At 38.8% G+C, this 20,974-nt stretch overlaps 1 protein-coding gene across 4 annotated transcripts; it reads left to right on the top strand.

Moving 5' to 3' along the window:
- Window positions 1–98: 98 nt before the first annotated feature.
- On the top strand, window positions 99–20,792 carry LOC102233325 (carbohydrate-responsive element-binding protein-like). Of its 4 annotated transcripts, none has more exons than XM_023342568.1 (17): window positions 99–589; window positions 1,598–1,704; window positions 4,213–4,295; window positions 4,391–4,480; window positions 4,967–5,008; window positions 9,428–9,602; window positions 11,731–11,811; window positions 13,702–13,853; window positions 13,943–14,555; window positions 14,632–14,708; window positions 15,116–15,356; window positions 16,127–16,242; window positions 16,423–16,545; window positions 16,718–16,845; window positions 17,037–17,160; window positions 19,027–19,156; window positions 19,291–20,792. In XM_023342568.1, exons 1-17 carry the CDS (start codon window positions 252–254, stop codon window positions 19,437–19,439), a joined length of 2,769 nt encoding a protein of 922 aa, XP_023198336.1. In that variant the 5' UTR covers window positions 99–251; the 3' UTR covers window positions 19,440–20,792. The 4 variants fall into 4 exon arrangements, with proteins under 4 accessions (XP_023198336.1, XP_014324911.1, XP_023198337.1 ...); XM_014469425.2 differs by having other exon boundaries at window positions 15,113–15,356; XM_023342569.1 differs by having other exon boundaries at window positions 15,095–15,356; window positions 16,175–16,242.
- Window positions 20,793–20,974: the final 182 nt, after the last annotated feature.

Genomic DNA, 20,974 nt, shown 5'->3' with positions numbered 1-20,974 from the left:
ATGACTAATAATTAATGCCGCAGCATTTTGAACCCTTTCCCTCTTAAAGATCCTCCGAGTTGTTTTCGCGTGAAGTCTTTACGGATCAGGAAGTTGACACGCCGACAGTCTGCTCTGACACTGCCGTGCTCCCACCCAGAACGCAGAGGTGTGCGGTCGCCGCTGCTGGACGGAGTCCACCCTCTTCAGGTAGAATCATCCAGCGCGGGCCGGAGGGGGAGCGTGGAAACCCGCAGAGCCGCTTGCATGCCATGGCGAGAAACGGCAGCGTGTGTTCGGCCGCGCGGAGCCAACTGCAGGACTCCTCTGAGTCGGACTCGGAACCGGAGGGGGGTCCTGCTCGTCCGGCGGGAGTCGGACCCACGCCCGGCTCTTTCGCCCGCACCCAGGTGATCCACAGCGGACACTTCATGGTGTCGTCGCCGCACAGCGACTCGGCGGCGAGCCGCAGGAAGAGCGGCGGCTCGCAGCGGTACGACTTCGACACGGTGAACAGGACGTGGTGCCAGACCTACCGGTACCACTCCGGGAGCCTGAGCATCGACCCCACTCTCACCCGGCTGTTCGAGTGCATGTCTCTGGCTTACAGGTGAGTTCTGCAGCCTGGTCATGGGACCGGGTCAACAACGAACCTGAGCTCACAGATTATTGACCATAGAAAAGTGATTTTTGTGCAGTTTAGTGCTGAATCTGACATAACCTGAGCCACCCGCTTTATTAACACGCATTCTCAGTTTTAAATTCAGCTCTTCCAATGAAATAAAGAAAGCATTCTGCAGACTAAAAATTACTCCAAGCTTTATTACAAATGTATTAAAGCGCCTCAAGCAGCCTGCAGTGAAGAAAGTCTGCATAAAAGTATGTTTTCCAACAGATTTCCCCTTTAAAACTGATAACTGAGGCTTGTAGATGTGTCTCTTACACAACAGCCTGGAAAGTCTTCACTGTAAACTGGACTTTGAATCCAGTTGGCAGGAATGGAAAGATTACAGAGAAACTGAGGCAAAGGGGAAAAGGTCATGTAATGAAGGCCCACTGCCTTTAATTTCTTTTCTTTAATTTAAGGCTCACAACTGCTTGTTTAATGATGCAGCGACATATTACAGTCACTAATATAAGAAATTCAGCTGATCTTTTGCAGAACATGCTAAACTCCAAATATAGATTTACTCGAAAAGTTTAAATATTACAGAAAATCAACTGTAATGTGTAATATGTTTAGTCTATCCACTCTCCTGCATACAAAGCAGAATAAATTAGTTTTCAGAAAATTTCTCGCAGACATTTTAACCCACTAAAAGCATGTTGATAATGATTCGCTGGGCTTCCTAGCAACACCTGGCTCACCTCACATTAGCAGACCTCTTCTCAGCTCTCTGCAGGCAGAGGGATCTTAGAGGGAAAAAAAAGAAAGGCAAACATCCTGTCTGAGTACCGAGAAAGCAGTCAATCGGGTGCTATTAGTCAAATTCAGGACAGGTTTCCTGCAGGGGCGAGACAGTCAGGCAACAATTTGTTTTTCAGCATTCTTCTTCTTTAAGATGTAACTCATATTTCACTTTCTTTGTTTTTTGTTGTTTTTTTTGCTCCACCACAGCGGGAAAATAGTCTCTCCCAAATGGAAGTCGTTCAAGGGTCTGCGCTTGCTTTGGAGGGATAAGATCCGTCTGAACAACGCAATATGGAGAGCATGGTTCATTCAGTGTGAGTCTGCAAGTCCTCTCTTCTGCTCCCACCTGCTGCTCATTGCAAAGTGTCAGATTAGGAAAATAAAAGCGGAGTCACCATTTAACAGATAGCTGTGAAAAGCGATTTCCCGTTTTCAATTTTATTCATACCGCTTTTGCTTTTTCGTTTTACCGTGGAGGAATTTTGGCCCATTTAATTCAGTCACATTGGAAATTTGCCACATTTCCAACACAAGCAGTCTGTTTAAGATGGAGATACACTGATCCAATATTAATATCTATACCGGTCCCGATATTGTAAAAAAAAAAAAAAAAATCCAGATCGAGTATTGTGACAGTGTACCCGATTCTAATTCTATAGTTTGTGCTCTGAGCGACGTCATGCTTTATTTATTTTACACAATATTTAGAATTCTTAATTGAACTTTCTGAACCATTTGAAAGGTTTGCTGCAGTTTATTTTTACATGTTTGACCAAGATAGTTAACCGATTGTATTTGTCAGCTTCACTTTCATCATTATTTATTTTACATTGGCTGTTATGCTACTATTTGTACTGACTGAACAAATTACATTTGTTTTTACATGTTTGACCAGCTGTTGGTGTATTTAAATGTGCTGCACTGGTGCAGGTTTATCAAATAAATTTTTTATTCTGTTCATTTATGTCTGTGTTTAAAAAAAAAAAGAAGTATCGGATTGGTATCAGCCGATACTAAATCTCAGATGTTGGTATCGGTATCGGAAGTGAAAAATGTGAATCAGTGTATCAATAGTTTAAGAACACACTGCAGCGTCTCATCTGAATTATGACAAGGCCTCTGTCTGTCATAAAATCCTCTTAAATTTCACCAAATTTTGACAAAAACAAACGGTGAAAAATCTTTAGTTATTGGCATGAAAACTGTTTCAATGCTCTATACTGGATTCCAGGAATATAACAAATACCACAGAAAAAAAAACACTTTTATCTACCTTTTAAAATGTTGCCTCTCCTTGTCATAATACTTGAAAAAAACATTTTCTTTTTCAGAAACACGTGCAACCTCGCAGAGTCTTAACAATGTTTCTGAATCATCCTTATTTTCACCGGTGGGGACAGGTCAGGACTGCAGACGGACCTGTACTCAGAACCCTCAATGTCCTTGGAATGTGTGTGGAATGTTGCCTTTGTGTTCTGAAAAATGCATCAGGTGTTGCATAAAAGGTGTTGCCTTTAAATTTCTGCTGGACATCACTTCATCAATGCTGCAAACATGTCACAGTGCAACAGGGACTGACATACCTCAGCTCTATCACTTAGCCTAATTTGTTAAAAATAACAGATAGCTCTTTTTAGATCTTTCTCAGACCGGTGGAATTAGATTTGTTTTTAAAAAGTAAGATGGATATAAAGATTAAATTTATGGATTTTTTTTACATGGTGGCAATCTATAACCTTTAAGCAAATCTTGAAATTATTGACTGATTGTGAGTTTAGCGGGAGAGTTTTTTGTTTCTTGGCTTTGCTGTGACCGCCAGGCGATGCCAGCTGAAAGTTGAGGTGTGGTTTATAGAGGATTCTGCCTTCAGGTCGTCCCGCTGCCTGCAGGTCGGACCGGAATCTCTTGCCTCTTGGAGTAATAATAGCTCCTCGGTCTGCACATGTAACGAAGGAATAAACGGCGCACTGGAAACATTCTGAGAACATGGTAGAGTTATCCATGCGCAGCTTTAGCTTGAGAAATATGGATTGAACCGTTGGCAGGGGATGTTGTTCATAAAAAATACAACGCTTCTTCCAGATGGCCAACAAAAACACAAAGAGAGATCAAACATATCTGACACTAAATTAACAAACATCATTCACATTTTACATGTTAATAGAAAGGTTTCAGATATTTTTCTGCAGACGCATTCAATAAATTGGACTATTCTTGAAAATCCCACTGATCTTAGGAACTGAATCACTAAGGGAAACATTATATAGATTAATTACACACAGACGGATGTTTGAAAGCCTTTATTTCTGTTAATTACGATAATTTTCCACTTATAGTAACGAAACTGCAACAAAACAAAATCTTATTTGGTCTTATTTCTAGTGCTAATATCTTTGTCCACTTTAAAATAAGACAGAACTTATTTACAAGTAACTTTCCTGCAAGATATCAGAACTTGTTTTAAGTCAATAACTCATTAATAGTAATTGAAAAAGTTCTGGTTCCACTGGCAGATTATTCCACTTATAACAAGAATTTTTTTCCCATATTATAAGTAACATAATCTGACAGTTGGACTAGTACTTTTTAAAATCACTAATAAGGAATTATTGACTTAAAACAAGCTCTTAAATCTTGCTGAAAAGTTATTTGTAAGTTAGTTTTGTCTTATTTCAAGTGTAATAATAAAGTTGGCAAAATTGTGTCTGTTTTGCAGTGACACATGACATTTAAAATTAGAATATTACATGAGCCCAATAAAGGAATCCATTTTTAATAGAAAAATGTAGCTTTAATGAAAAGTCTGTATCTTTGACCCTCAGATGTGGAGAAGAGGAAGAACCCAGTGTGTGGGTTCGTCACGCCGCTGGAAGGCTCCGAGACAGAAGCTCACCGAAAGCCTGAGGTGAGCGATTCAAATGAGTCTTGAGTCGTGGTTAGCTTTCCTTTTAGCTTTCCTTCTCTGTTAAACCTTGGCTTTCTCCGGTGTTGGAACGACAGGCAATCATTTTGGAGGGCAGCTACTGGAAGAGGAGGATTGAAGTGGTGATTAAGGAGTACCACAAGTGGAGGATTTATTACAAGAAAAGGGTGAGTGTGAGTCGGCTCCACGTGTTTCCATTTGTTTGGCTTAGAAATCTGTGAGTTGTAGAGATTTTTTTTTTGTCCTAAATTATAGTCAGTTATCAGAATGTAATAGAGTAAGCACATCACCAATCACCAACAGACCAATCAGGTCCTTTTGCAGCAAAACATCCCCACACCATGACACTTCCATCTCCGTGCTCCTGAGTTAGAATGAGGATGTTTTCCTGGAATGCTGTATTTTTTTTTTGTAGCATTTCTCAATTTTTATTTTCAGATTTCTTAATTCTGAATGAAAGAAATGAAAGCAAAATTTGAAACAGCTACCAGGCTATTTAAGTATTTTCCTCCATATTATTTGCTCTGCAGAAAAATGTGTCTGCTTTCACTGCCATTAAAGAACTGAAAAGGTTAAAATTTTTGTTCTTTGTTGACTGTCAGACTCACTTATTGTAAATCAGACTGCAAGACTTCTCTGTTTCTGTTTTGCAGCTTCAGAAGAAGAAGGATGACATCCTGTCAATGCTGCAGGAGGTATGTGATCTGATCTGACAAGTCATTGTCTATTCTTGCTTCTGAGTATCTTTCTGTTTGTCTTGGAAGTGCATCAAGGTAGAGGGATATCGATTTTATTTTATTTTTTTTGACCATTCGAGGCTGAAGCCGGCTGCCTGACCTGGTCCACTTTGTGTGGGCCGGTGACCTGCTTCGTTATTATTCACACCTGAATGCATTATAAGAACAAGAGGAACGAGTCTCCCTCTGTTAACTAGATAGAAACTAAAAAAAAGGATCCGCAGGGGCAAACCCCCCCCCCAAAAAACACTTGAGCCGTGCGTCAGAGCCTGACATTTGTAGGTAATTGACACAGTGATTACCAGGAACTCTTAACACCTCTCGTCCGTTTTTAGGGAGGTTTTAATCTTCATTCAAGTGAAATTGCTTCAAAATGTAGTGTCTTTTTTTTTTTTTTTTAAATGTGACCTACTTGCAGCAGGGCTTTTGTCAGACTTAAGCAGCAGAGGTGCTGTGAGTTTGTTCGTGACGCCATAGGATGCAGAAACCCAAAGTGCAGATGTAATTCGGCGAGGCAGCGAAGAAGCAGGAGGGAACCTCATGGATGACAGCTCAGTCCTCTGAATGAAGCGGCGGCGGATAAACTGAGCTTCTCTCCGGCGCTGAGAGGCTTCGTTTACCTGAGTTAAAAATTAAGAACGCTCCGGTAATGAGTCTGTGTCCTAGCATCCATGCGATCACGGCACTTAAAAGGGAACATATCAGCAGCTGGTCAAAGATCGCTGCCATGTGTTATCTGGCCTTCCACAAGTTACATCCAGAGGCAGGAAAAACACACAAGCGAAACCAAACAGCTATTTTCGTTTCATCAAAATAGAGTTTTGCAGTCTTTCATCTTACTAGATCTCTGTTTTAATTTGGCTAAAATCTATTGAGCTAAGATTTTTCTTTATTTCCAGTTTTATGGAGTAGAAGTTGTGTTTCAGAATCCAAACAAATTCGATTCAAAATTGATTTTCGAGTCAAAACAATTGTTCATGATGCTTTCTGCTTTAATCTATCGGTGTGTGAAGAATCCTCATGATCTACTCCAGTCTGAGGAGGTAGAATGATAAATGGAGACAATAAAATTGTCAAATTTTTTACATTTTAAATAGTAATCCATGCTTAGATGGGATTACACCCTCCCTGCATCCCCAGTTTTATTTTTGTTTTTTGTTACGGTCAGAGTGTCACGCCTTTCTGCAGACAGCCAGCGATGCAATTTCCATAAAAATTTTTTTTTAGGAATTTGACGGTGTTTGTAGTAATTTAGCAAAGAATCAAAAAACATGTACATATGTTCTCACCACAACGGAGAGATGCTATGTATTCATGTCGCCTGTGGATACACAAAACGGATAATGGAAGCGAAATAGTTATAGTGAAATATCAACATTGCTGTCCCAGCAAAACACAGCCACAAACTTCTGACCAACTCAGAAGTTTTCAGAGGGCGGTGTGTTGTTCCATGTCTGGAAAAATGTACTGTAGTTGTAGAAGATTTAATATTCTTCTTTTTGGTTGTCTGTATTTCTAAATGCATTTCAAATTAAGGTTCTAAAAACCAAAAGAAATAATAATGTCAATGGAAAAAAAGCACTTTGTAAAGATACATGTATGCACATTACGTCAAACTGGAGTCTACATAATTTCAAGTGAAAGCCTTACTCCATCCGTTGAAATGTTTTTTTTAACAACATAAAAAAAACAACTTTTAAAATATATTTTTTAATGTTGCTAAAAAAAAGCCCACGTTATGACTTGCGCAGCCATAAGGTACAGCACACGTTGGCTCAACTGTAGCTCCACTTATATTGCGTGTTCCCAAAGTGCTCAAGCTTCATTTTCCGAACCAGCTTTCACGATTTAAGACCCTGAAAGCTGTAGCTTGATATTATTCGACAGAAATAAAAAAATGTATTCATCCATTGTGTCCCACTTATCTGAGATCGGGTCGCAGGGGCCGCAGGTTCAGGAGACAACCTCTGACATCCGTCTCCCCCGGCGATATCTTCCAGCTCATTTTAGGGGATGTCGTCCCTCCATTGAGTTCTGGGTCTCCTCCCTGTGGGAAACCTCCAGAGGGAGGTGCTCAAGAACCACCTCTGTTTCCTCCTGTACACAGGGTTATTTTTGTAAAGTTTAAGATTTTCATGGCCTAATTGTCAAAAATGGTTCCTTTTGATTATTTACTTAAGGAATAGACACATCTACATTTTAAAAAAAGGTAAAATAAGTTGTATCATAATGTGGAGGAGGGTAGGCCGTTCAGTCATACTGTTGCTCAAGATGACCACCAGCTCAGAAAAGGATGCAAGAAAAGATGAAATTCATATATTGATTTGAGGTTTTATAAATAAAAATGAATAATTTTTCAAGGCAAACCTATTATCCAAAATAAAACTTCAGTGATTTGAGAGCAAAAGTTTTAAAATAAAGCTTCTAGAATGGTCATGAAGTCAACCCCAGTTTCCTTTTTCTTCCTCTTCTTCTTTCTTTCTTTTTTTTAAAGCAAATTCCACATGTTGTGGTTTCATGACTTGAAATTTGGCTCCAGTGCTTCCTCCTCACGGGCCGCATCTAAAATTAATCACTTGAAGTGACTTCAGATCAAACCAGAGGCTTCTTTTTGCAAAATTTTCAAAATGATGTTAATTGATAGATCAACATCATGTTGAAAATGTGATAAGTTCAACCTATGAATCAAGCTACACTGAATTAAATAGAGATGGAAGATGAATTCTTGCATAATGTTTTAATTTAAAATTAAAGTGTGTCTGTTGCGGAGATAATTGTGGCAAATTTAAATTAGACTTTTCTTTTTCTTCGTCTTTGTTCTTTCTTTCTCTGTTTCATTTTTTTTGGACGTCGTCTTTATTGTGAGGTACCACTCAGGGAACCCAAAACATGTCAATACGTGCTATGAGAAGTAGGAAATTTTGAGGTTCCTATGTATGCATGCGTGTGTGTGTGCGTGTGTGTGTGTATTACCCCTATTTAACCAGGCGCAGATTGACTGGCCGGGGCTTCGGGTCTTCCTGTTTGCATGCACGTGTGTGCAGCTTTCAGAATTAGGTCAGGGACAAAAGCCTGTCGCTGGTTTTGAAATGTTGAGACGTCAAAATGAAACCACATAATGATAACCTGTTGGGGGCCTTGTGTTTTTCGACAATGTGATTTTTTTTTTTTTTTTCATAATGGTCTTCAGAAACACACACGCACACAAACACATGCATGTGCATGCAAAACTCACCAATCTTCTCAGAGGGGATGTCTCAAACGTAATCAAAGGAGCTTCCGGCTCAATCTGGGCTTCCCTATAAGACCGGCTCTGGATCTGGGGTTGGTGGGTGAAGATGACAAAGACGGTCAGGGTGAAATAAAGCTCTGTGTGCAGAGGGAACGGACCGAGTCATCAGCTGCATTTTCTGTAAGTTTTATTTGCTTTCCAGAATACAGAGGCTCTAATATAAAGGGTTTCTAACCAACTGGTTGCTATAAAGGGGGGCAAGTGTAGTTTTATTACTAAAAGGATATTCAATTGTCAATATTTTTTGTAATGCATGTATTCAAATATGTTGAGTTTTAGCTTTTTGTTATTATGAGATGAAGTAATTTTGCAGCTAAGAATTATTTCTTATAGTTTAGGGGTGGGCATTTATCGTATCGTTTATAATTTATTGCATAAAATGTCTTATGATTTTAGGAACTTTGATTTATTATTGTCATGATAGATTTCAGTCATTGTTGGTATATTAAAAAGAACTGACACTGCATCAATAAATATGACTAAATGCGGTTACTGTGTTTGAGTTAGTGAAAGAAATCACACTTTTTAAATGAACTGAACTCATATCAGGCTTTTTCTATCTTTTTGACCACTTAAATCGCTTTACACTCGAGTCACATTCACCCATTCACACTCACAAATGCTCCCACATTTATACACCGATACGCAGATTGATAGGCAGTTTGGGGTTTAGTGCCTTGCTCAGAGGCACATCGACGTGTGGCAGGAGGAAGCTGGAATCGAACCTACAACCTTCCGATCACAAGACGACTACTCTACCCACAGAGTAGAAGCTTATTGTAAACAGGAATATTTTTCAAGGACAATATTTGTGTTTTGTGGAATTAGAAGTGCCTCGCCATGCAGTCACAGTCGTACAGTTACATAAAAAGAAGTATTAAATAGTTTTCTACCAAAGTTTTCAGCACTACCACAATAGCACCACAAAATATCGTGATAACATTCTACATCCATATTGCATTCCCCTAGTTCAGTTTTCATGGCAGCATGTGAGTCACATGCCATCATCGCATCACTCTAGCCTCCGCTCGTTTGTGTCGGTTCTTCTGATAATGTTTCTCCGTCTTTCTGCTGCTGTGCTGAAGGGGCAGACCTGCCAGGCCAAGCTGGACAGATGGTCCAGTCATTCCTACCAGCAACCTGAAGTCGCCCCCGTAGAGGCCCACATGTTTGACCTGGACTGCCTTCTGTCCGACATCTCCGACACTCTGTTCACCATGACCCAGAAACCCTGTCCCTGGACCAGCGACAGACACAACAGTGAGTTAGTTGTCCACATCTGGAGAGTTTCGAAATGTTTTGCTGGGAATTTGTGTAAAACTGAAGGACTTTTTAACAAAGTGAAGTTTTAGAGGTCCTCATGGTATTGTGTGATTGTGTGTCATGCACAATTAGGCCTGTCGCGATAACAAATTTTGCTGGATGATAAATTGTTTCAGAAGTTATTGCGATAAACGATAATATTGGTTTGAGACAATTTTTAAGTAGTAATGGCAAAATCCTAATGCAAGAACACATCCTTAAAGATTAATAAACTTTAAATTCTAATGAACATTTAACACTGGAACTGGAAGACATTTTAAATATCCAAAATAAATAAACAAAACTACAAATAAAATTAATTTTGAAGTATTTGTAAACAAAATTGTCCCTCAAAAAAAAAAGAAAGGGCTAGTTGAGACGACAGCACCAAGTGAAGACTTTTATCATCCAGGTTTTGGTAGAAAGAGAGAAAAAAGAGCTAAACAATAAATCATGCCAATGGAAATTATTGAGTTAGTTTTAATTTATCGTGCTATTAATTGATTTATTGATTATTTTGACAGGCCTATGCATGATGTTTCAAGTATAAAACAGAAATGTTCATGTAACATGATCTAACTGGCTTTTGTTGAATTCCATGAAATTGTTAATTTGCAACTATATGTGCATCGTGTTGTAGTCTAACAATCCTTTTTTTATCCATTCCATCTTTTCAGAATGTAAAACTGAGCATAACAAGCTAATATTAGATTAATATGTCCAACTGTCTCTTTGGATAGAGCCATACAGTTGACTGCTTTACAGAGATGTGCTGTCAGGCGGCACTAGGTTATTTTAAATACCTTAATAAAAGCGACGGGTGGGGCTGCAGGTTAGTGGAGTTATTACCTCTCTAATGCTTCACAAAAAAGTCAAGATCACAGAAAGGGTCAGGCAAAGTTTGTGGAGACACGCACCATCTCCAGCACCATCTGACTGACAGCGGTAATCTTCTCTTTTATTTTTCATGACAAAACAGACAAAATATGTGGGTTATTTTTTTGTTTTAATGATTCTTCTTGGCAATAAATCGGATATCGTTGAAACAGAGAAGATTCTTCTGTTGGGGTAGGAGCATCTGAGTCAGGAACTTAAAGGAGCAGTATTATGTAAAAGCAACTTTTCTGAGCTTTTCGTCATGTTATCTTTGCACATAAATGGAGTGTAGCTTTGATTCTGTCATGCGTGTTTGAGAAATTCTTTAATCTCCCGTGGCAACCATTCGCATTTGTAAAATGCTTGGGGGGAACCAAGTGGTGCCTTCCTGGAGCTGCAGGTTCCCAGCCGAACTTCTGCATAATAGATCACCCTTCCCCTTCACCTCCCCCACTCAGCTCCTTCAAACTAGCAGCAGCAGCACTTAGCAAACACAAATGTCTGGAGCTCATTATAGGAGCTACTTCTCAGTCCACTGCTCTGACGAATGTTTGTTAACGCTTGATAAGAGGAATGTTGATGTGATGACGTGCTGAAGGCTGAGTGTCAGAAAGAGCAGGAGTTTCTTTAAGAGACAGAGCCCCAATTTTAGGGTGTTAAATTCTGAAGTCAAGTTTCTTTTAAGCCATGTTTGAAGAAGCCCATTTCAAATGTTTTTCAAGAACAATATTTGTGTTTGAGTTGCTATGAATGCTGTGTCATGCAGTCACAGTCATACAGTTTCCTACAAATAAATATATATACATTTTTTTCATCATGATATTTATAGTTATCACAATAGTGCCACAAAATATCGTCATAGAAGTCTAAGTCTATCAGGATACTGCTCCTTTACAAGGACTAGATAAGTTGATAAAGAAGGCAGGTTCTGTTCTCTGTTTAGAATTTATTTTACAAAACCATCAAAGTTAACATTTTAATGTGTTTTAATCCAGTCTGGGATTGGTTAAAGGGAGAAAATGTGCTGTAGTAACGATCAATATGTTGTTATTTATTTACTAATAGATTAAATTAACTTACAGAGTGATTTAATCATTTCTGTTTAAAGTTGTTTGTCACGGTGATGAGTTTAACAATTGATACCATCGTGTGAAAATAAGGAATATGCCTTTTAATGAATTATTTAATTTTGAATGCTTTCTCCCATTAGCTTACACAAGCAATGCTGACATGATCCAGCCAGGCCTGACGCCGCTGCAGCCCAGTATGGATGATTTCATGGACATCCCAGGTACTCCCTTCTTATTCATCTGTTTATGTGACGATTCATTTCTTTGTCAGGAGGAGCAGCAAACCTCCGTGCAACTGCAACATGCAATGTCTTAGTGTTTAATTATTACCTATTGTTGTTTTTCTTGAAGCTGGTTAGGTAAGGATCTTATCAGTTTGACAAATTTAGACCGTAGGCGTCCAAAGTGCAGGTCCACAGGCCATTTTCAGCACCTGGGGGGATTTTGTGTGGCCTCCCACTGCTGTTCAAGAATAGAACCAATCTGGACGGTGGCCACAGAGCTTTATTTAAAATTATTATTATTATTTTTACATTTTTAAAGACATTTCCCTGATGAAATAAAACCATTTTTAAAATTGAAAATGTTTCAGCATAAAGTGTTGTTCCTTATTTTAACACACCTTCTGCTACCATCATAGTTTTGTAGTAAGCTAGACCACAAGCATCCAGTGAATTTTACTGAAGACCACACTTGATCAGCCATTTATTAAACCTGCGTGAATACTTTCAAAGACAGAGTGACCCATATCCGGTTACTATTTCTGACAATAGCCTGAAAATAGAAAGCAATCAATACAGCAAACAAATGAAGCCGCTTTGCATGCTGCGGTTCCAGAATGACTGACACATCTCTTTCGTACCAAAGCGTGAAAAAAAAAATGTATTGTGTTTTTTAATGAACAAAAAAAGTTAATTTTATGTCCGTTAATTATTAAAACAATTTGGACACAACTGTAAAGTAAGAATGGCAGATCTCAAATTCTTTGAGATGTTTATAAATCACTTACTAGACTCAAAGGATGCTACAATGTGCTTTCCCAAAGGTCTCAAATATACCATGAGATGTCTGGATGAAGTAGAGTTGAAAAACAAGTATTTTGTTTCTAGTATGTCTAAAATCTCCTAAATTCTTGTGGGAGGATAGAGTGACACTTCAACTTTTGGGCGCATATCCAAAAAGCACAGCACATTATCAAAGAAACAAGACTGAAAAATGGTGGCGGCGCCATTATGGTCTTCATTTACTTCTCTTCAGATTAGCTAGACATGTTGTCAAGATGGACGAAACCAAGAAATATTAAATAAACCGATGCGTATTAAATACCTGTTGGTTTTGACCCAACACTCTCTACAGGTGAAAATGTAGAGATTTTTTTTAACCAGAAAAGATTAATTAATCTTTTAACCAGAAAAAAATTAAATAATTTTTAAAAATTAATTTAATTTTAATAATAATAATAAAAAACAAATCAAGATTCTTCATTAAAAATCAAGAAGAATGTTTAATGTCCTCAGAGTTGTGGTCAAATTTTGACAAAATATATTTTTGTCAAAATATTTTGAAGGCAAATATTCTGCTAACCTCCTACCAAAGAAGACTGAATGGTAAATTTAATCAAAAACACTTTGACAAAGTATTGTTTCAGGTTTCTCATTCTTATGAAGCCAGGTCGTTACAGGTTTTTTCTGTTTTTCGTTTCAAAAGATTTGCTTATGTCTTTCTTTCTCATGAGTCATACAGAATACATTATCAGGGTCTCATTTTGTTCATCACAAAAAATAAACATGAACATTGAGTGTAGATATTTCATATTCATAGCTTTTTGTGCATGCTTCAGCAACCAATGACTGGAGAAAGTATCAGACCATTACTTTTCAGTAATGCTGTCATACTCAGTGTGTCCTCCAGAGGGCACCTTTCCACTTTCTGAGCGTTCTGGCAAATTGGAAAAAAATGTTCTTTTTTAAACACAATTTTTATTGTTTCAGCACAAAAGGGAAACATTACATTATAAAACGTCACATTCCTACCACAATGTTTCCCAGATAAAAGTAATTTGTAATATGGAAAGTATGTCTGTCTAATAAACACTGTTAATGTGGTCCCAGATATCTTTCTGAACTACCGAGGTCAGCCCACTGACCAGAGTGGGTATGCCGACTGTAGCTACTTTGACGGTCCACCCAGCACGGCTTATGCTCCTGTTCCATCTCCTGTTGTGACAGCCCCTCAGCTTCTTATCGACACCCAGCTGGCTCAGGTGGTTCTGCTGGTTACAGCACTTTCTGGAGAGTTTTATTAAAAACAAACGTTAACGTCGAATCTTTTTTTTTTTTTTTTTCCCTGTAGCCTAATCTGTCTTCTGACAGTCTACCCCAGTCCTCTACATCCAGCCCTCGCTCAGAGCAGACCAGGGCGAGCCAGGACTGTGGCGAGTACCATACGTCCAGCATGGCCTCCGGAGCCATGTCATACGGACATCAGTTGTACCATGATGCATCTGCGTCTACAGCATACACCAGTAACGCAGAGCAACCTGTCTCTGCAAGCGTTCCTTTCCTTCACCCACTGCCGTGTCACAAGTTCGGGTTGTACACAACGGCGAGCGTGACCTCTACCGTTATCACTCACACAGCCTCCACCATGGGAGCTCAGGGCTCCGTGTACCAGGCTCATACCTACGCTCCGGCAGTGGACCCGTACTCCCATACCCACTGCCACTCTCTCAGTTACCCGGCTGCCGCGTCGGACCCGGTCCACGCAGCGCTGGCTCCTGTCACAGCGACCCACTGCCTGTCTGTCCCGGAGCAGTTGGTTGTTTCAGGGGTCAGGGGGAAACACAAGCAAAAGACAGGAGGACTGCGGACAGCTGGGTCCCCCGATTTGCCCTCCATCCCCCAATCCACTGCCCCCATCCCCACCAGCTGCCTGGCTAAGCTGCTTTCCTCCAGCACACATGACAGTGAGCTAATTCAAACAACTGCTTTATGTCTGATAATCGTGAAGCGCACAATGCATAATTTTCTCTGTTCTTATAGGAAAACCAACGCTTGGGTTTAATAGTACCTCTCTGATGACAACGAAAGGTCAGAGGTCAAAATCTAAGAGCTTTGTGGTAAGACTTTAATAAGTGTATCTGTATTTTTTATTTAGCACAGAGATAAATAGATGTAACAGGAATTGTTTAAAACACATATTTCAAATACAGGCACCCATGCTGATTATAACTTAAAGCTGGCTGAAACAGTGTTTTGTCACCAAAGGTTCATCAGCTCATTTTATGTGCTTATGTTTTCTGTATTTGTTAGCACTTCCTGTCATTACTGTTTGCTGTCTGAAGTATTAAAGTGTCTCAAAAGGCACTTTAATACTCTAGTCAGCAGATTTGTTCTGTAGTACTTTGGTCCTTAATGTGGCATCAATAGAAATGTGATGTAAAAAAAAAAATTCTAGTTTAGACATAATCAAATGGATGTGCTCTGGTGTTCTCTTCCTCATCAGAAAACATGTGTTGTTCAGCAGACAAGCCGGGCCGCTCAAGTTGGCGGCGTTTCCTCGACACTGCAGCCTGAAGCTGGTTGGCCTACAGTGATGACTCCTCCGCTAGGACACAGCGGGCCGCGCGTCAGCACCTCGAGAGGCTCAGCGGTGTCCGCTCTTCTTACCCACGGGTCCACCAACAGCACCGCAGCCCTGCTCATTCCCAAGACTGAGAAGCTGTCACCTGTTCCTCTCTATGCCACAGACAGGAGCAGCCTGACAGGTACGCCCTCACATATCTCACTTTTCCAAGGACATTGAAGCTGAATTTTCAAATAAATGATTAAATGTTAACATTTAACTCAAGAAAATGTGGAGAGAAAAAAAGCTAGCAATATATCAACAAATCACATTAGTTTGATTCTAATAAGGCTGCGTATGATTATTTTAGTCATGATTAACAGAATAATCAGATTAAAAACGGGCACATTTTGCAGATCATTGAACCACTTATTGTGTACGATTTTAAAAATACATAAAAGATGCAAATAATTTTTAATTAAGAAAATAAACATTTCTTGCAGAGAAAAAAAACATTCTTCTAACGTCAACATGTGAAAATCTCAGGGTTTCTGCTCGACTTAGCATCAATACAGTGTAAAGCTAATCTGTTGATTATTTTTTAATTTACTCAACAAAAGGTGCCTAATAGTTTTTTTTTTTTTTTTAAGAAATTGAACCAGGTGAAGCTAAAACTATGCCATTTTAGGAATTCTGGGTAAAAACACATATCTACAGATAAAGAATGTTTTTCATCTCAAATGCAAATTCTGTATATTTCTAATTACCGCCCTGAGAATTTTGTTCTTTTAGAAAATAGCATATCTCAGAGTCTGCAGGGATTTTTCCCTTACTATTGAAGTTGACAATTACTTCAATAATTGATTAATCACAATTAATCTGATTAATTTTTTCAATAATTAAGAGTCGAATTCAGAATATTATTTATGTGTTGAAGCTCAATTTAAAGATCAATGTTATTATTTTTTTTAGTTCGGTTCAGTGCTCATCCAGGTCAAATCTCTCCACCAAACCCTCTAGACAAAGCCTCCAATCCCGGCTCCCCACAGTCCGGCTTCTCAGGACAAGGAAAGCTGGAGTCTAATAAGGTGGGACATTTTGTAATGTTTACATGTTAAATTAGGTGTTTCTTTCTATCTGTGAACATTTCCTAATTAAGAACTTGATATTTGTCGGAGTACGCTAATCTTTTTTCTTTGCTGCACATGTAGGAAGGTTTTGGGAAAATGAGATTTGAAATTTGATCTACATTTCTGTGCTGTCTGCAGCAAGCAGAGACCAGGAGGATAACTCACATCTCTGCCGAGCAAAAGAGACGTTTCAACATCAAACTGGGATTCGACACTTTACATAACCTGGTGACGACGCTCAGCTCCCAGCCGAGCATAAAGGTACGCTGAATAAATGATGCAACTGCATTTACCAATGAAGCCGTCGAACAGTGAAGAGCACCGGAGCGACCTGATGAAGTACATCTCCCAGTGTAATAGAAGCGCTAATGACATCGTGAATAATTACGCTCCGTTGTGTCGCGGGTTGTAATCTGTCTGCGTGCTGGCACAGATCAGCAAAGCCACGACGCTGCAGAAGACTGCCGAGTATATCAGTAAGATGCAGCAGGAGAGAGCTCAGCTGCACGAGGAGGTTCAGAGACTCCGAGAGGAGATCCAACACCTGAACTCTGCCATCAAGTGAGACATTTACTCACCATCAGCCTCTGATTGTGTGTTTCCTCATTTCCTAATCAGCCAGCATTAGACATGCTTATTCAAGACTGTGTCTTATCCCCTCAATGTTCCTCATTCTTCTTACCCTACTATCATGAAGATGGGTTACTCTGCTCTGTTGACTCACGGGGTGTGCATGTGTGTGTTTTGCACAGTGCTTGCCAGCAGCAGCTCCCAGCCACAGGTGTCCCCATCACACGGCAGCGCTTTGACTACATGAGGCAAAAGTTCAGAGAGTACGTCCAGGCTCAGACTCTGCAGAACTGGAAGTTCTGGATCGTATCCTTATGGATGAATTGAGTTTTTTAAACTCGGGAACTAAATGCGAAGCAACGCGGCGCCTCACAAAAGTGAATTTATATTTTGAAGTAATTTGTATTTTGTCACCACACACCTGAGAGTGTTTTATTGAGATTTTATGCCATAGATCAGAGGTGTTGGCCACGTCAAGATCAGAAATGTCCTCAAAGTGTCGGTTGTGTCAGAATGTATAAAATTAGCGCTTTTTCTTCATTCGACAAGTACTTCTAAAAATTTATTAATATTTAAATAATTTGGCACTAAATAAATAAAAACTGGCTAGATTTGACTGATAAAATAACATGTATGCACATAACTGTTATCAAAGTTAGTTTTATGTGGCCTGTATGAGTCAAACATTTTACAATTGCTTGGTTTTAAAGTTAAATAAAGGCACTTTTATATTTATTTTGAGCTTTTGAAGTAAAGAAAGTTATCAATCTTGGCAAGCCACTGAGAGCAGAGTGACAATACCGACATCAGGCTGCAGACACTTTAAGAATATCAAATGATGATGTGGTTCCAAGCCTTTTTCTCCAAATACGTATAAACAGACTTTATGCCAGTTAGAAAAGAAACTGCTTCCAATGTAGAAAAGAAAATTGTCTGTGAAATATCAGTTGAGCTTCCACACCTTTCATTTGTTCTGATTCAAATTTAACGTTGCAATTTGAGGTCAGAAGAAGTTCATTCTTTAGTCAGGGAGTCAACAAACAGACATTAAACACCGTTGTGCGTTGTTTTTTGAAAATTATTGCTTTTTATTTAATTCACCATTTTTCCTGTAAAAATCAGTGCCACTCTTTGAAAAAAATATATACTGAAACCAAGTGTGAAATATTAATGAACTCAGGATCCTCTCAACTCAATACATTTAATAAAACATACCACAAAGATAACATCAAAGACGGGAGCTAAAAAATTCTGAATTTCAAACTTTGCTGCCAGAGGCACCTGTGCAGTAAGATGATTTATAAAACATCTATAGCTTGAGAAACAAAAACGAGCAGGTTCACATCTGAGTTTGCCTCTGCGGGAGTTCGGAGAATGGTCAAGGTCACTTTTTGATTTATTTTTTTTCCCCCTCTGGCATTTAATATTAAGATCTGTGAAACTAAACCAGCCAAGAAACGTGGTGGTCTTTCAACCGACATGATGCTGGTTGTTGATTGGCTTTGAATCTAACAAGCCGATGAAGTTTAAACGTTGTCTGCTTCTTCTGAGAAATTCAGAAATAAAATGTTAAAATAAATAAGTCCCTGGAACAAATTCCAATCATTCTGCAGCGCTATGCTAAATCACATCCTGCATATTTTAGCTTGGCATGGGTCTGCTGTAAAACAGCCCTGCTCCCTTTGTGGCTTTGTTGCATGATACGCTGACTAGCATAAAAAAAAATTGCCTCATTATAGAAAATTAATAATATGACAAAGCATATAGCACCGTTATCAGGTTTACTACTTTTGTATTTCTAAAGTGCAAAACAACAAATTCTTCTTGATTTGAACATTTATTTACAAATTATAAACAATAACAGTGTGATCTTGTTTACTGGTAAAACTATTAGCGTTAATATGATGTACCTTTGTACATCTTATTCCATACACCGTGATTTAAGATGTTAATAACTGCTTTTAATCTGCTTTATTCTACAAATTATTGACTTGTTGGTTAAATTAGTGTGAATTGGTTGGAATGATTGTCTTCAGGCACAACATGCCAGATGTGTAGGTCATTAGACACTGAGAAATGTTTGACATATGGTCAGGTTCGTAAATATGGTTGGATTTATTGACAATATTGAATCCCGGTACTGAAACGTATCCTTTCTTAGCTCAGTGTCAGTTCAGTATCATCATTGAGCCTCTGTTCGAGTCCTACAATGGCATGGTTTCCACTGCCAGCGTGGAAGACCTGTGTCGATCTACTCTCTCCTGGTTGGACCAGCACTGTGCCTTGCCTGCTCTTAGACCCAGTGAGTCCAGCACAAATCCCATCAGAGGCTTCCACAGTTACACTCCGTTTGTTAGTATCTCCCTCTATGTGGTCAGCCAAGCTGTAAGTCGGCGTTTTAAATCTTGTTTCTCCTGTTCTTGCTTGTTCTCCCAGTGGTTCTGAGTTCACTCCGTCTCTTGAGTACAACCACAGCCATCCTGACTGACCCAAGCCTCCTACCGGAGCAGGCTGCACTCGCAGTGACCCAGGGGGATCCTGCTCCTGCTATGGACCACTCCTTACAGCCCATAATGCGGCAGTAGTGAGCACAGCTTATGGACCAATGAAGAATACCCTCAAAAGAACATCCTGTTTAGTGAAGGGACGGAAATATGGAAAGCCGCTTCAAAAGTCATTTGCGTGATTTCTGGTGGCACCTGATATCTAGAAAGTGCAGTTAAGACCCACCTTTATCATGTTTATTTTACGCTACTACAAAATTTATGTATACAAGCTTTAATTAGTGCCACCTGGAGTTCAAAAAGTATATCACCCCTTTTTAAACTGTTCAACAAAACCCATATCTAGCTATCTGTCTAGCTAACTAGCTAGACAGCTAACTAGCTAGATAGCTAGGACTCAAGACTTTTGTGCAAAGGGTCAGAGTCCACAATTCAATAGAAGTCCTTGAAAGGGTATACTACAGTATTTGTAATAACTTAAAATAACAAATTATACATACTTTAAACAGGTGGAATTACTTAATTATTTTTGTAAAATACGTGAATAATTATATGTGAAAATCATTAAAAAATGTGTTCTTTAGCCATTAGAAGTTAACAATTTTTTTTCAAATTATTTCGTAATCCAGTTTTGTAGTGCGTTATATTTGATGACACATAGTGAGAAAAAAATATTTCATAAATGGTTGACATGAAGCAAATACCTGAAGTAATTGGATATGATTTGGACACATTATAATTTGAGTTTTAAATGCAGATTTAATCATTTTTGTATTTTATAAATTATTGACATACAGTATTTGTTCATACACACACATTTTTTAGGCATTTAATGTATTTATTGCAGTATTATATTGACTACATACATAACTATTTAGACAAATGATTTAGCCCCTTTGTGCCCTTAATAAGCTCTCATTTTTTCTTTATATTTTCCTTCTGATTATATATATTTGTGTATTGTTGCTTAATAAACTCCAGGTGGCGCCTTTGACAGCGTTTATTGAACAGCAGGTAACACGATTAATGACAAAACCAGCTTTCCATAGCGGACAAAACTCAACTGAAAGCCTGAATTTGGATTTGATGCTCACTTCTAAGACTGCTTGTAGTGAATAAAAGTAAATCATATTTTCAATTAAACTTCCAACTCACTCAGAACTAATACTAAATGTGATGTACGCTTAAAGTTTTACCGTATACATATATTACATATTGCATAAGTACATGTAGCATACTGTACATTAATTTCTGTGACCCATGTAGAGCTGTCAATCACTGTAGCAATGGTGACTTAATTTTACATGTATATTGTGTGTCTTATAATTGTGTTTAAAAACAGTGGCCTTCTACAGTTATTCTCAGGCTGACTTACATATATAAAACATCATTTCTCCCCTTTGCTCATAAATAAAGTCAGTGCCTTGTATCCTGCTTATATGATTTTGTGTTCTTCTAGTTACAGCTCCTTATAAAAGCATTCGTACGTCTTGAACTTTTTATATTTTGTCACATTGCAACCTTAAACGTCAGTGTTTAGATTGGGGTTTCTCTATAAAGCGATATCTCAACCTTTTAACATCTCAGTTGTCAGCTTTGTTCAACTCACTGGCTAT

Source organism: Xiphophorus maculatus, chromosome 11, assembly GCF_002775205.1.
Source record: "Xiphophorus maculatus strain JP 163 A chromosome 11, X_maculatus-5.0-male, whole genome shotgun sequence".
NCBI classification, from domain to species: domain Eukaryota; kingdom Metazoa; phylum Chordata; class Actinopteri; order Cyprinodontiformes; family Poeciliidae; genus Xiphophorus; species Xiphophorus maculatus.
Note: the sequence above shows the minus strand (reverse complement) of the source record. Positions and strands in the feature narration are given on the sequence as shown.

Excerpts from the sequence above, each read along its gene's own strand:
- LOC102233325 (XM_023342567.1), top strand. The coding sequence starts at position 252 with ATGGCGAGAAACGGCAGCGTGTGTTCGGCCGCGCGGAGCCAACTGCAG. Across the intron at positions 5,009-9,427 it reads TCCTGTCAATGCTGCAGGAG|GGGCAGACCTGCCAGGCCAA; the intron begins GTATGTGATCTG and ends GCTGTGCTGAAG. Across the intron at positions 17,161-19,026 it reads AGAACTGGAAGTTCTGGATC|TTCAGTATCATCATTGAGCC; the intron begins GTATCCTTATGG and ends GCTCAGTGTCAG.